Below are 15,800 nucleotides of genomic sequence, written 5' to 3' on the forward strand. Positions count from 1 at the left end.
TGATAATTCTCGATCGTTGGCACGCTGATAACCATTCTTTTTTTTAAATGGCACTTCATATCAAAAAGGTTGCCGACCCCTGGTTTAGACAAAACAATTATTTAATGGAGCTTCTAATGAGTGAATCATGATGTGCTTTGTGACTGAGGATTTATAAATATAAAAGCTTTTGTAAAGTAATGTGATTGGACAGCACCTGTCGCAGGCCGATCTTCTTACTGTCCCACATCTGTTTGAAGTTCCAGAAGAAAGGCTGCTCACACTTCTGACACGAGTCGCTGTCCAGCCACTCTGGGGTCTATCAAACACACACACTTTAATCCGCACTTTTCAAATTAGGATTCCCAATACAAAGGAAGATGTATTTTAAGTCCCAAAAGAGTTATGTTTTGTATCATATCAGAATATATTTCTGTTAGGACAAAACAAGAAATGTAAAGACATCACCTTAGACTTTGTGAAACTAGAACGGATATTGTCTATTTCTAAAATGTTATAGATACAGTCTATCGATTAATCTAGAAAGTAACTGGTGGATGGATACACAATTAAATGACTTGTTAGTTGCAGCCCTGCGCTTATCTCTCTGACACTACAAGGGCGTGTGCAAAAGGCGTGAAAACACAGCTCACACATGTCACATTTCCATATTTTATTTTCTTCACACTGTCACAGTTCCCAGATTGAGTGTGCGTTCATGTCGCACTCTGCTGCCTGCCTGCCTCTCTCTCTCTCTCTCACCTCTTGTCGTGTCACGTCCATGTTCCAGATGACAATGCCTCCGTCTGAGCTGCAGGAGATGAGCTGACGAGTGTGTGAGGCATAGCACAAGCCCTGAACCTTGTCACTGTGGAAAAACACACACACAATGACAAATCAGGTACAAATTACAAAGATTTGTTTGGAGATTTTAGTTATGGTTAGTGGTAAAAACAACTTAACAATTTACACATTTCAATTCTCAATGCAATCTCTTTTAGCTTTTATTTAGTAAGCTAGGACTGTGCTACACACTGGCAGCTAACCTTCACTAGCTTTCCTTCTGTAGATTTCCCCCTCAATGTTTTGTTCACAATGTAGCTGATAAGCGATAGTTATACGGACAAGCGTGCAAAGCTGATTCATGATGGGCACAATGCTTCCGTTGTATTTATTCAATATGGTTTCCAGCAATACTAGTATATGGCAACACCCTTATTCCAGATCGGAGTGAATGTTTGTGTTTCCTACTTGTGTCCTTGCAGCTCGATGGCGGTGCCTTTGCGGCCCCCAATGTCCCACATAATGATGGAGTGGTCTGAGCTGCCGGAGAACAGCACCCTCTGGACCGGGTCCCAACACAGCGCCGTCACATTACCTGGAGCAACACACACACACACACACACACACACACACACACACACACACACACACACACACACACACACACACACACACACACACACACAAAATGTGAGTGTGATAAAATTCCTATCACTATGTTGGACATATTTATTTTAAGTCCTGAACTCATCTGAAACCAAGAGTCTTTGTGCAACACCTTGATATCTGTCTCAGAGATGTTGTTCTGACTTGAGAGGGCGTTTTTATGAATTGTACTAGTCAGGAACACATCTTATGATTATTTTGACACCACATGAATGCAGCACTTGTTCCCTATCTCACAATGTTAACAAAAGTTAAACATATTTCGTGTGTCTGCCTTGAAACTAGGATCTGCTGCAAAACTCAATGTGTTGTGACTTGGCTCAGGAAACACCCATCAAGCAACTTTTATGAAATCAGGCCAGAAGTTTTTCAATGATTCTGTTGAAAGACAAACTGAGCTGAATAAGCTCTTTGGACGGAGACATGAATTTATGGCTCTCATGCTGACTGTTTCTCCTTTGCATGTCGCTTCTTTCTACTGCGCTTCTGATATTTCAAAAACAGTCATGAACACGTCGCAAAGCCCCTTAATTCAACATCTTTGTTTAAAACCCTGGTGAATTTATTACGAGCCTAGATGCTTTACAAATCCCATTTCGCAAGTTGGAAAGATGTTTCTATCATGAGGAGGAAACAACATGGATGCTACAAAGAAGCTGTGTTATTGCTCAGATCATTTCAAAACCATGTTGATATCTGTTTTTTCAATTTGAGCTCAAGTGAATTTTCCAGTCGGGAACTCGGCTTTAAGATTGTTTCAACACCACATGAATGCAGTTCACATGCCCCATCTCGCAGAGTTAATTAAAGTGAAAGTTATTGTGTGTAACCGCCCTGTGATTCAGATCAGTTGCAAAATGTACAGGGGCTATTTGTTGTCCCATGATACACCCTTCAACCAACTCTCAAGAAAATGGAGTTGTGATTCTGCTTATGCAGCTCCTTGGCAGAGGCAATGACGGAGAGAATCAGTAAAGTGATCGACTAACTGATTTATAGCTTCAGCACCAGTGTGTGTGTGTGTGTGTGTGTGTGTGTGTGTGTGTGTGTGTGTGTGTGTGTGTGTGTGTGTACCTGTGTGTCCCTTGAAGGTGGTGACCAGGCTGCAGCTGTCCTGCTCCAGCTTCAGGATGGTCACCTGACCGGACTGATCTCCCACGAAGGCGTGTCTGGTCTCCACATCAAACCTGGGATGGAGTTAAGGTCTAAAGCTATTGATGCATTAAGTTGGACCTTTATCTGAACCCAAGAACCCACTGCAAAATCTGCACAGTAAAAATAATAGTTGTATCCAGTGGTGTAGTGGGGATTTGTTTTACTGGGTGGACGCAATGTCGACGCTCGTGAACTGTCAACGGGGGGTGGGGGGTGCACTGTGGACCTCTGACGCCTGTCAGCGCAACTTACATGATGCCGTTTAAAAATATAATAATAAAGGGCGGTGCCGGACGTCAGCGAACCAAACTTTCTGCGCGACTGTCACTCAAATGCGGGACATACTCTCAATTTGTGGGACGCGGGACAAATGATAAAAATGCTGTGCACCTGGTCACCCTAGTCATCCCAAAGTGTGCAGTGCACTCACAAAACGGGCAGACAGCAGGTCTACAGAAACTACCGCTATGCTTAGTCCTACTTTAGTTACTGTACTGCAAAAAGCACGCACTGCGCTCAACACACACACAGACTCAAAACCATGGACACACCGGCACATAAGTTACATAAAAAATGTATAGACTATTAAAAAAAAAAATCATGCTTCAAAAAAGTGGGGGCTCCAAATAAGTGGGGGGACCGCGATCCCCCCCGTCCAACGACCACTACACCACTGGTTGTATCTGTGTGTAAACTATGTAAAGTCCTAGCCCTTGGTAGTGGTAGTGGAAGTGGAGGACTCTTCGTTCTTTCACTGGCCATTTATTCAAAGTCCTCCTCTGGCCTGGTTAAGTCACTGCGGACCAAAATCTGTCCGAAGTGAAGAAGAACAAGAAATAACCTGCATCCTATCAAACCTAAATCCTTCTGCTCTTCTAATAACAGAAATGATCTTTATCTCTCTAGGAATCTGAGATCGATAATCCGTTCATTATTTGATCAAAAACTGCCTTGATTTGATTTGTTTTTCAATGTATATTCATTTTGAGGCGGTAAATTAGACTACACATTTTATTTTTCAGGTATGTTCTTACTCAGTAAATATTTTTTTTAAAGTTTTTATAATAGTTCTATATTTGTCTAATTTTAAAAACTTAATATTATATATATATATATATATATATAATATACTAAATAAAATATGTATGCAGTGGTGTATACAAAATAGTATTCTAGTATGTGTAAAAATACTTGGCAACTAACCTGATTCTGATTTTTGATTAAAGCAGTTACTGTTCTTAGAACCCGAACCCATTTCTACTTTTGGGGAAATTAAGGGGAACATAATTTAGACTAAATAGACCACCTAGAACACATTTCTGACAAGAACCCCCCCCCTAGTGTCAAATATCTGAAATGTTACATATATGTAACATTGGGCTTTAATGGTAAAATAACTCTTATTTCTAACTTAAAGGAGACCTATCATGCTATATTTGAATAATATATTTTAGGGCCATACCTATATAAGGTATATTTATACGTTTTCTTTTTCAAAATACCAAACAGATCATGCATTTTAGCCATGCCTCATTTCGCTCTCCTCCACCTTAATGAGGAGGATTTTTTGGTTTGAATCAGTTTGAACATTCTTTGAATTGAAGAATAAGAACATATCAACTCAATATAATTGAATCAGCTAAATTAACTGAGCAGATCATAATCATGTTTCTAATTGTGCATATATGTCACTTTGGGTTTACTGTGAAAGTTTAGGGTTAAAGTCCCGATGTGACATCAGTGTCACAGCGATGTTTGTCTCATTTGTTTCATATCAATTTGATCAAGAGATGTCTCCACAACAGGTTAAATGTAATAAAGGACATGTTATGTAAGCATTTTAATTCTTAAATGGCTTGAATTTTACCTTTAGCAACAAACAAAAAGCTGTTGTTATGTCACATGTGTTAGTCTGGCACATGGACATCTTGGACACGTTGTTATGGGAACACAAAATCACATGACCTGGACCATGACCCACCAGACTGTTCAGTGTGTCGCAGGCTAAAGCTGTATAAGGAACTTTCCAGAACATTTAAAGTTCATGTGACACCCGTGTCACGGAGGGTCCTTATGGGTTCAAATGAACTCATTTAAATGTGTAATTCATGGTTTCTTGTGTTCGTCATCAGTAGTCTATAAATGCAGACATTAGAGCAACTCATGATGTATTTTTGTAAGTTCGGTTCCCGGGGAGACGCCAAATTAGTGTTTTGTGTTGTAGCTAGAATAAAAGTGCTCTCCTGCTGTAAAGATTTGCAGAGTGATGACCTCACAGCTCATTGGTAAGGATCCGTGTTGCCGCGGAGCCTTTCATCTGGCTATTACTGAAAGCTATTCACACCGTTTCCATGACAACAGCATGTGTGATGCCTATTGTTAGCCACAACGCTAACAGGAAGCTAAGCTCAAATTGCTCTGTGTAATGTTGCTGTGGCCCTTAAAATAGACTGTTTTATAATAAATAAAAGCTGGAGATTATTCGCAGTCAGGAGCACCAAAGATGGCTCCCACTTGGTTGAATCCATTCATCTCCCTTTAAGATAAGCTGTCAGGTTTATTGAGTGTGAGGCAAAGTAGCGGACAAATCAAGACAACAAACAGGAGGGTTATTAAAGGATACTGGAGTCCTGACACCCAGGCGGCGGTCCGGTACGTCCCCAGCTGCTGGCCGCTCTCAGAGCAGTGCCAGTTGAAGTTTTTATCCTGGCCGGTGCTCAGGAGCCACTCCATCTCCAACACAAACAGCACCACTGAGACTCTGCCCTGATGGGCTGCGCACACACACACACACAAGATTTATTTTCACAAGCACAGTGCAGGGACCTATCCAGAGTATCTTGGTGAACAGTGTTCATAAAATAAGCATTTGGAGAGGCCCTATTATGCTTATAAAAGGTGATCCGTCTCCAGTAGTGTGTGATATAGGTTTTTGTATGTGAATGGTCTAAAAAGGCTTAAATCCCCCCCCCCTCAGTTGGACTCCTTTTTTACATCTGAACAAAGTGACATCACTATGTAACACTCACGCTTCTTTTGGCTAGTGCTCCAACACATTGTCACAGACTGACCCACACACACACACACACACACACACACACACACACACACACACACACACACACACACACACACACACACACACACACACACACACACACACACACACACACACACACACACACACACACACACACACACACTTCCTGTCTCACCCTGGTAAGTGCTTGCTGGGGTCATCTTATTGTAGTCTTCTGACAGGATGAACTCCTAAAAGACAGGAAGTGGAGAGAAATGTTCACAGTGACTGAGTTCAATGACCAAGGTTTCCAAATAAATCTATAAATGGCAACAAATGAAGTTCCTGTGTAGAAATTCCAGTAAGTACGTAGTTACAGAGAAACTAAAATGTTCCGAAAACGTGATCATATTTGAAGCGTAGGCCTCCCTCCTGCAGGAAGATAAACACTTCCCTCTGTTCTACAGATGTAAATGCAAATCACTAATAACAAATCTGCAGGCCTTCCTCTTACTACACAACTTGTTAACACAAGGTTGTACTGAGATTCAAAACCTTGGAAATGTTCTGCAGTGTTACTGTCTGAATTTGTTTCGGGACAACTTGTTCCAAAATAAACAACTCCCACTGTGAAACCCCTAAAACAACTAAATAAGCTGGACAGTAAAAAAAAAAAATGGTGCATCTTACAAAAGACCGGCCAATGACATCAAATAAAACTACTTAAATCTCTCTACACATCTTAAAGAGGAAATTAAAGAGACGTTTTTATTTTCAGCCCACAGTTCACACACACACACACACACACACACACACACACACACACACACACACACACACACACACACACACACAATATTCAGTTAAATAAGTGGAAAGGGTTGGACTTACTTGGATACTGCCGGTGTCCGTGCCCAATGACAGCCTCCTGGTCTCTGGGTTAAAGGACATGCAGGAGCACGACGCTGGACACAAACAAGAAGAATAATTTACCCTTTTTATTTTATTTTAATACGATTTTCCAGTCCAAATTAGGGCCTAATTGTTTTAATTGTTTACCAAATGTTAAATAGAGTTAAAAGAATAGAAAATAATAAGCAGACAGATTAATAGGTGTATTGTTTGGTCTTTTAAATGTCATTAAATAGTCAAACAAAGTCCATTTTAGTTACTTATCCAGGGTGATGTCTTTGTTTATTTTGTTCCAATAAATATATCAACTTTTTTAAATGTACCTCTGACATTAAAAGCCAAAATATGTTTGTTCCCTGTTTGTATTATATACAGTGTTGGGGAAGTTACTTCCAAAATGTAATATAGTACATATGACATATTACTGTCCTTTTTAAGTAATAAGTTATATTACAATATTACTGTCTCTGAAATGTAATGAGTTACACTACTTTTGAGTTACTTTACCATAATAACCTCAAAAGAATGGCTAGGTATTTTAAATGCTGAAATGTAGTTTAGTGGAGTTCATTATACATCCAGTGAAGAGCATGTGGTATAGCATAACAACTGTGTAGGCCCTTAAGGCTACTAACCACTTTTATTACACGGCTTAGTTGAATACTCGGTTCTGATTGTAAATTCTTAACATGTGACACGTTGTTAATACAGCAGTACAGACCACTGTCAAGGACTATAATGAAGGTTGCTACGGAGGATCAACAAAGAGAAAGGAAAAGAGGTTAAAAGACGGAGCGCTGGATGTCAGATAAATCACCAGAAGAAGGCAGAGAGGAAGTAAACAATAACAGGAACACGGAATGGGCTGTGTAGTTTGTTTAGTATATGGCCGTGTAATAAGCGGGATGATATGCAGCGAGGCGGTCATTATGGGGAAAAGAACACCCGACAGACGGGTAAACACCAGGCTTACTAATCTACCCGCACAATTTCTCTCTGGTGTCGGAATGTCTTGCGATGTTAATGAATTCTTAAAAAACAAAACACCATTTAATTCCGGGTTAAATGTGTTGTAACTGCGTTACTGAGAATTGTAACGGGTAGTATATTACCCACATTTCATTAGTAATGCATTCGTTACAGCAAAAAGTAATACATTACTGTAACTCCGTTTCTTTTGTAACGCGTTACACCCAACACTGATTATATACTTATAGTGCTGTTTATCAGATGTTTGGGACAGATCTTCCTCTCTGTTGAGACCCTGTTTGGCAGATATATATATATTATGTATTTATTTCAACAAGGACCATGCATGCATACAAATACATTCATCTGAGAACAGAGAAGAGATGAATTATGCCAGATTATAGCTAATAGCTCATTTCCATCCGATATAGTGTGTGTAAAAAATAACCCACACAATCAATACACTGTAAATAAATAAGAGTTATTTTGTTGACCTTTTTACAACTTTGGAAAATATTGTTGTGTTGCAATTTCCCAAATGTGTTGACTGAGGCTTCGGGGGCAAAATAAACGTACTTCCAAAGTTGGAGTTTCAACAAACCATGAAAAATATGTTACAAATCAACTCAAAGATACAATTATGCACTGATTATGTATGAAAGAAATGCTATAATTCAGTATTTCTACCTCTATGATATACAATGTTATGTCACGTACGATTAACATTATATCAGTAAATCCTGTATACTGTGTTATCATTTGCAAATTCAGTTTTTATATGATCTAACTAAAGGCCTGAGTATCTGCAGCCTCTGGTCATGCTTTTGTAAGCTTCAGATTTTGCTGATGGCAGCATGGGATTTACTTGAGTTGCACAACTGGAGGACAAGCGTTGTCAGAGACGGGAAGAGAGGAGAGTTCATGATCGTACATGAGTTCTGACTCTTAATCTTATTTCAGTAAACTCCACGCTTTGATAGAAGAGCAACAAACTCCCGATTTAATTCCCACCTAATACTCATGTGTTTAAGTTTATATTTTGCACAAATTAACACAGATATTGATGAAATGTTTGCTTTATTGTATGCTATGCCTCTGTAGAGATGGCATCAAGATTGAATCCAAATCTGGTGACATTCTGATCATTATCAAGGCCGACAGTCCCCTTTGAATAAGACATTTTCAGTGTTTTAGAAAATAAAAACATGGTTGTGCTTTGTCTACTTTGGGAATCGCTATCTCAGCTTTTAGGGGTCTTATTTTATCCAAGGAGAGGTGAGACACTGACACAGAATGAAAGGAAACAAACAGGAAGAGCGAACAGAACAGGGTCTGGACGACTCTGTGGACTAACGTGACGCACTCATACATATTCATGTACCAATGTTGTGCAATCATGATCATGTGCTATCACACTGATCATGTGATACTTCATGGCTGCTAGTTAACCCATTTTGTATTAAACTGCTACTCCTCTTTACCATGGTTGTGACGTTATCTAACTTTGTTATATATTTGCTTCTTCTACTTCTATTAACAACCTTTCGTCAGCACTGTCCCTTTGCTGTTTTAATATGCCACCACTCTCTGAGGAATTACTGATTTATTAGATTACACTGAGCAATCGATCGGCTTGTTCAAACCTTTGTTTAAAAATATTTCCTCAAAACAGGAGCCAAAAATACGTTTTAGTGGTAAACCCATATGTGAAGGGGAAGATATAGGAAAGGATACTTACTGGTCATTGTGTGGTAGACACTGGGCCAGTACTGCCCGCTGTCTCTCTTCAGCCATACCCGGATCGTCCTGTGGGAGAAACCAGAACATTAAAGCCAAATTACAAGAGCTCTGATGGCACCTGAGGCGTAATGGAGAGTGCAACGGTTAGTCATTTTACATGCAGAAGGAGATTTCCTGTAATTCTATATCATATTAAAGTGAACATCTTTGGGCTTTGGACTGACGAAAATCGAATTCTAAGAATATTTTTAATAGTATATAGACGTACCACTACATGAATAAGATCGTTATTAAGTTCAAACAAATCTATATTTTATGCTCTCAGAACAGTGGGGCCTGCTTACGATGTTTAATTCCTGCATTGGATTCCTTATGTGCAATCTGACCCACTGTCTGCCATATTTGCATGTAAACTACTAATACATATCAACAAAAAGTTTTCATTTTATTTGATTTCCTTTATATCAATTGCAGTACCTGTTTTTCTCTTACTATTGTGACCGGTTTGCACCAAAATACTAAGGCATAAGACGACTTAAATAAACCTGGTACTATAGCTTATATAGCTACTATGAGTATATTCAAAAGTATCCTAGGTGTAATTGGTACATTCATTGAGATTGCACAAGTATTATAGGAAACGCAACCTTTGAACATGCAGGGGATCACACACACCCTCATGCAGATGTCAGTATATACTGGATAAATACACTTGGCAACCAAAGAAGCCACAGATACAGCCAGAGGCAACTTTAAAACTGGGAGAGCGAGGGGGGAAACAAAAAAGTGCTCTTATTCCAAAGATAAATAAGTTACTGCTTCGATTTTTGTTTTATTTGTAGCCTATTTATTTAGTTTTCTCTCAATTTGTATTTCAGCTTTTTTGTTTGTCCCTTCGTTGTGATTAGCTTCCACTGTGTACACATATGAGTTTATATTCTGAACAAAATGCATGTTTAAGGAAAAAAGCCAATAGATAGAAAGTATATTAAAAATATTGACTGTCAGCTGACATTTTTATAGAAACGTTATGCTGTGTTTTCGTCTTTACCCATAAACCGTTGGTCTGTTTCTGCTCCAAACGGCTTTTTGAAATGATTAAGCCCAACGGCTGCGGCGCGAGCTTAATCAATGACCAACTGGAGAGAAGACGTTGTTGTTGGGTAAAAAACATTAAATTACGTTTATGAATCTTGATTTTAATGTTATTTTTAGAGGTGGAAAGCACTCAGATCTTGTACTTTAGTAAAAGTAGAAGTACAAGAGTGTAGGAATACTCTGACTGTTACAAGTAAAAGTCCTGCATTCAAAATGTTACTCAAGTAAAAGTACAAAAGTATTGGCAGCAAAATACACTTAAAGTACCTAAAGTAAAAGTACTCATTATGCAGATTGGTCCAATTCAGAATAATATATTCTATTTTTGTATTATAATGATTGAACATTAAAGTGTTATCAAAGCTGGTAAAGGTGCAGCTAGTTTTAATGACTTTGTATACTGCAGGGTAGCTTGTGAATTTACTCCAGGTGGAACTAAAGTCTGATTTAAATGTTGATTGTGTTTCACATCATTAATCAATATCTGTAAAGTAACTAAAAGGTGCTAAATAGATGTAGTGGAGTAAAAGTACATAATTTACCTCTGAATTGTAGTGGAGTAGAAATACAAAATAGCATAACATTGTAGGCTACTTAAGCTGTACTTGAGTAAATCTACTTAGTTACTTCCCACCTCTGAGCATAGACACTGTTGTTGGGTAAAAAACAACAACATAATGACGATTTTGATGGATTTAATGGAGGATTGTAATGTTATGTTGTGGTCCAGCCGCAGTGCAGCTTAATGTACCTGTCCTCCGACACGCTGATAACGCCGTCTTCTTTGGGAATGATGACCGCCGTGCTAACCACATCTTGGAAAGCCTCGATTTTGCTCAGCAGACACGGCTTCCGAGCCTGCGGTTGGGGCAGTATTTCGGCCGCCATGAGTCGGTAGTACACAAACCTCCGTCTACGGTCCAGACTCCGGGAAACATACCCGCAGAGCCCCGGCTAATAGCTGCTAATAGCTGCTAGCTAGCTGTCAGCGAGCAGCGCGGTGTTGTGACGGATGCTGCCTGTCAGCTGACAACAAACACAACACATCCGCCTACAATCAGGCAGCAAGCACTTCCGGTCAACAAAATAAAACTTCTGGTTTGATGTCAAAATAAAAGCATTTATATCGAAGGCTTCTAGAAGAATAAAATATAAAGAAGAAAGAATAATTAACTTTACTTAAATAGGACTTCACTCCTTTAAGTGTTCTACAAAACAGTAAAGACACCCTTTAAATTGTAAATGGAATGATAAACCCTTCTAGATAATGAAGTTGAAGTTGTTTTTAAATTATTATATACAAAGATGACAGAGAAGCAGTTGTTAGAAAAAAGTCTCAGCCTCAATCACTGTTGTGTTGAGTGCACTTCATGATTTAAGTGTATGTAAGTTATGAAAGTAATCAAAAATTCATAGGAAACATCTCTTTGAATAATAATGTAATAGTTGCATTACTAAAACATGTTGCAGGGTAAGCAGTAGTCTATTATCAATTGTATTTTATTAAGTAAGTAACCCCCCTAACACTTACTATTTCTAATATTAAAAAACAGCCATGTCCTTACCAACACATTATATTAAAACAGAACAACACACTGTTGCACAAAAGACTTTGTTCAAACATGACTCCCACTGTGGAAATTAAACCTCTGTTAAACATGTACTACACAATATGAAAAATAAACTGTCAACAAGTTACTCAATAAGGTGAATATGATATATGCAGCTTGCTTTTATGCTGAAGGTAAACAACTTGAAGTCTATTTTAAGCTACTCTTGGTAGCTTTATACATGTCACTGAAGGACCCACACAGTAATCAAGTCCCCTTCACAACAAAACATCCCACTTCTGGTTATGACTTTCATAGTAAAATCCTGACTGACAATCTTAGATGTAATGATGACCTTATTTGTATAGATAAAGTATATGAATGATTGAACTATTAAATGTAAACGTTACAACGAAGTGTAACGTTTAGCTCCTCTGTTTACAGAAAGTTGTGAAACATGATGACAATTATTTCCGGTCAGATTTTTGGGGATTTCCAAATAAAAGGTTTAAAATGTGTATGCTGTAGGGTTCAGCATTTGTTTACTAAGTTTACAGAATGTTTTACTTTTACCACAGTAGCCTATATATTATTTTATCATAAATTAGTCAAATAAAAGAAAGAATTACAACCATTCACTATTTAAGATGGCAGTGGCTCAGTCACTTGGACTGGGTGCTAGGGTCGCCGGTTCAAGTCCCTGAACAGACTTAAAGTATGGAGTGTTGACTTGGATAGGGCCCAGTTCACCTCCTGCCCTGCTGTGGTGCCCTTGAGCAAGGCACCAGACAACCCCCACTCCCATTGCCCCCCAGGCGCTGTACAATAGCTGCATGCCCACTGCTCTAGTACTCCTGGTACGAGGATGGGTTAAAAGCAGAGAACACATTTCACTGTGTGTGCTCTGCATGTGTGCATAAAGAGAGGCTCATCCCTCCCAATATCACAAACCTTTTGCCAATATTTTGCGTTTTTAAAGTGGAACATACTTGTAAATCTTGCAAATACATGGAAACAAAATGGTGATACATGTTCATACAAGCTGTGTACATTTTTCCCCACCAAATCCTATTACACTTTCTCCATAATTATTTTTATTCTGAAAAACCTGTTTGTGACACGCCGGATAATGAACGGGGGTGCGCGTGTGTGTGTGTGTGTGCGTGTGTGTGTGTGTGCGTGCGTGCGTGTGTGTGTGTGTGTGTGTGTGTGTGTGTGTGTGTGTGTGTGTGTGTGTGTGTGTGTGTGTGTGTGTGTGTGTGTTGCATTCGAGAACTCAGCCAAACAAGAGGCAATAGACCTTCCTCCTCTTTGTTATCGACTGCCACCGGATGGTTTCCTCTTATTTTTGCGGAAGCGATAATATTTTCCAAGGAGCTTCATTATGTAAATGTTATTGCAAAATCGTGCTGAGTGTCATGTGACATTAAGAGTGAAGCTTATAATCAGCTCAGATGATGTGGAGCCTGTTGGAGATCAATTGAAGAATTCCTAAGTGTGTGTGGTATTTTGAGATATATTTTGTGAAGTAGACATGTTAGTGAAAGCCCAAAACTGATGGGATGCGATAACAGAAATCTGACTTACTACTTTAATAAATCTCACTTATTTAATCCCTATTCATAAAGCGTCTTTGAGCACCAGGAAAAGCGATATATAAATGCATTTATGCAAAGTATAGCCATTTTACAGCTAGTGTTGTGTGAGTGCGTGCTTGCGCATGTCAATCCCTTGCAGCGACTCTTCAGCTAAACCTTTCTTCCTTCACATTGTTTTTCACAAAGAAGGGCTGTCTTTACTTGTTTATCACATGAAAACAAGCTGCAAAGCAACAAATAGTGTGAATAAGTACTTTCTGTACACCCTGTGTGCATCACTGGGTTAATATTTCACAGTTTGAATTTCCATATTATTGTCTATCTTGAGTTTCCTCTTTAGGGGTTGTCTTTCACAGTAGCCCACGCCCGTGCATAGGATGAGGTAAATATGGATTATGTAATTATCTCTCAGGACAGACATTGTTATAATGTGCTCAAATAACTTAGTTCAAGGCTTCTACAACAGAGTGCGTCGCGACATAGTTCTTTGACACACATATTTGCATCTACAGAATATTTTCCTCGCATTCCTCTCAGACAGGCAAGCATGCGCACGAGACGCTCAGCTCTGGCCTTATTTGGATATGGTAATGAGAGGCTTCACACGGCCAATGAGAAGCGAGTAATATTCCATGTGATACTGACAGACCGTTTAGGGGGTGTGGTCTAGCGATGAGCTAATGATAAAACCAGTTGCTGAGCCACAGCGCATTCAGTGTAGGGAGAAGCAGGGACACACTATGAGGGGGGAACTTTGTTACTATGAAACTTAGAAATATTCGCAAAATATTGTTAAAATTATCAAAATCCCTCGTGAATCAATAACCTGCCCCTAGGGTTTGAGGTTTTTAGTTTAGTTAGCCCGGAAAGGGCTTCTACCCTCACTATTCTTACACTTTTTTTGAGAAGAATGTGTGAGACAGACAGTTAGCATGCCAGCTAGCCAGCTAGCTAGCTGAGAGGTGATACAGGCGGGTAGGAGAACAAAAGATTTTTTTTGCGTTTTGGCCGGTTGTACTGACACCAAGTCCATGCAGAACGTGTCATTACCATCACAATGCCCGTGTTACTTTTTCTGATAGACACGTCCGCTTCAATGAACCAGCGCACCCATCTGGGCACTACCTTTCTGGACATAGCAAAAGGCGCTGTTGAGACTTTTATGAAGGTACTGTATACCATATTGGGAGATCCCCACGACATCCTCATTGTACTGTTGCAAACTCGGCTAATTCTCTACTATTTCCACAGCTCAGGGGCAGAGATCCGGCCAGCCGCGGGGACCGGTACATGTTGGTAAATTTTGAAGACGTCCCCTTCGGGATAAAGGTAGAGTTTGTTTTGTCCGGCTTTACATTGGCGCAGATTGCACTGTCCTGTCTCCCCCCTTTCCTTTGGCTCCACCACCACGTTGTGATCACTACATCAATTGTGTGTAGAGGAAAAAATCTTCAGGAGGAGCTTTCATACCCCTTTTAAAACATGGCCGACATTTTGTTTCAATGTGAGCAGCAAGGAACTCTGGGTGTTATTTATACAGCGAGGTGATATCTGGGGGGGGAGAGGAGGGAGGAGGATATTTGCGCGCTGTGCGACGGGCAGTCTTTTCAACTCCTTCCTATAGTACCGCCGCGACCGTCTCGTTGCGCAGCCACTAGTAGTCTCTGGTGGCGACGCCTCGTCTGGTGCGTCCATACGGAGTCATGTAGACCTTGGCCGAAGTAGTTCGCCCTTCGGGGCTGACGTTGTAGCACCAGTGCGTCCATTTCTCCTTATAATAATAATAAGAGTACAGTAAACTTGTTACGCCTTATCGCGTGGTCATACTCCACCATCTCTTGAGAGGAGCAGGGCCGAATGTGTAGGTACATAGGACACTAGGAGAGTCTTACCTTCCTCAGAGTGTAGTCTCGTAGTTGATCCAAAGGACTTGTCACAGGAAGTGGGTACGACTATAGGGTTTCTCTCCTTGGGCTTGCCACTGTACCGAGAGGCAAAGGTAGGTCGTAACTTTCTTTTATATATGCTCTGTTGTACATCCAAATTATTGCACGTGTTTCGATCGATTATTTCTGTGCGTCCTTCACAACACTGGTGATCTGCTCTAATACGTCCTTTCAACAAAACCAACCACTAAGTCCTGACTATTTATACATATATGGGCAAAAAAAAGGAGATAAACCGAGTTCTTGTTAATAACACTGGTCGTGACGTCGGTCTTAGGCAAAGATCGTCCGCGATGAAAGAGTAGGGCTATCCCTATATATTAATGTTAAACACGTTTCACCGTTAAACAGACTTTGTCATTTTCATTCGATCAGAGGCGGGGGG

The 15,800-nt window shown here is 39.9% G+C and overlaps 2 protein-coding genes across 3 annotated transcripts in view; one reads left to right on the top strand and one right to left on the bottom strand.

The window, feature by feature from the left end:
• Positions 1 to 136: 136 nt before the first annotated feature.
• On the bottom strand, positions 137 to 11,351 carry wdfy2 (WD repeat and FYVE domain containing 2). 2 transcript variants are annotated; one of them, XM_010778427.1, is made up of 9 exons: positions 11,073 to 11,351; positions 9,222 to 9,289; positions 6,494 to 6,567; positions 5,799 to 5,853; positions 5,207 to 5,357; positions 2,503 to 2,615; positions 1,231 to 1,357; positions 742 to 847; positions 137 to 298 (listed from the first exon to the last, which is right to left on the bottom strand). In XM_010778427.1, the coding sequence occupies exons 1-9, from the start codon at positions 11,207 to 11,209 to the stop codon at positions 152 to 154; spliced, it is 978 nt and encodes a 325-aa protein (XP_010776729.1). In that variant the 5' UTR covers positions 11,210 to 11,351; the 3' UTR covers positions 137 to 151. The 2 variants fall into 2 exon arrangements, with proteins under 2 accessions (XP_010776729.1, XP_010776730.1); XM_010778428.1 differs by having other exon boundaries at positions 173 to 314.
• A 2,845-nt stretch (positions 11,352 to 14,196) lies between these two features.
• The window catches only part of LOC104951740 (integrator complex subunit 6-like), a 20,709-nt gene continuing 19,105 nt past the window's right edge, over positions 14,197 to 15,800 (top strand). The window contains exons 1-2 of the mRNA XM_010778471.1: positions 14,197 to 14,637; positions 14,721 to 14,798. Coding sequence (XP_010776773.1) covers positions 14,527 to 14,637; positions 14,721 to 14,798 — 189 coding nt within the window. The 5' untranslated portion in view covers positions 14,197 to 14,526. The remainder of the gene's footprint in view (positions 14,638 to 14,720; positions 14,799 to 15,800) is intronic.

This window comes from Notothenia coriiceps, unplaced genomic scaffold (genome assembly GCF_000735185.1).
Source record: "Notothenia coriiceps isolate Sejong01 unplaced genomic scaffold, NC01 NC01_scaffold00019001, whole genome shotgun sequence".
Lineage (NCBI taxonomy): Eukaryota > Metazoa > Chordata > Actinopteri > Perciformes > Nototheniidae > Notothenia > Notothenia coriiceps.

Excerpts from the sequence above, each read along its gene's own strand:
- wdfy2 (XM_010778427.1), bottom strand. The coding sequence starts at position 11,209 with ATGGCGGCCGAAATACTGCCCCAACCGCAGGCTCGGAAGCCGTGTCTG. Across the intron at positions 9,290-11,072 it reads ATCAGCGTGTCGGAGGACAG|GACGATCCGGGTATGGCTGA; the intron begins GTACATTAAGCT and ends TTTCTCCCACAG. Across the intron at positions 5,854-6,493 it reads CGGACACCGGCAGTATCCAA|GAGTTCATCCTGTCAGAAGA; the intron begins GTAAGTCCAACC and ends CCTGTCTTTTAG.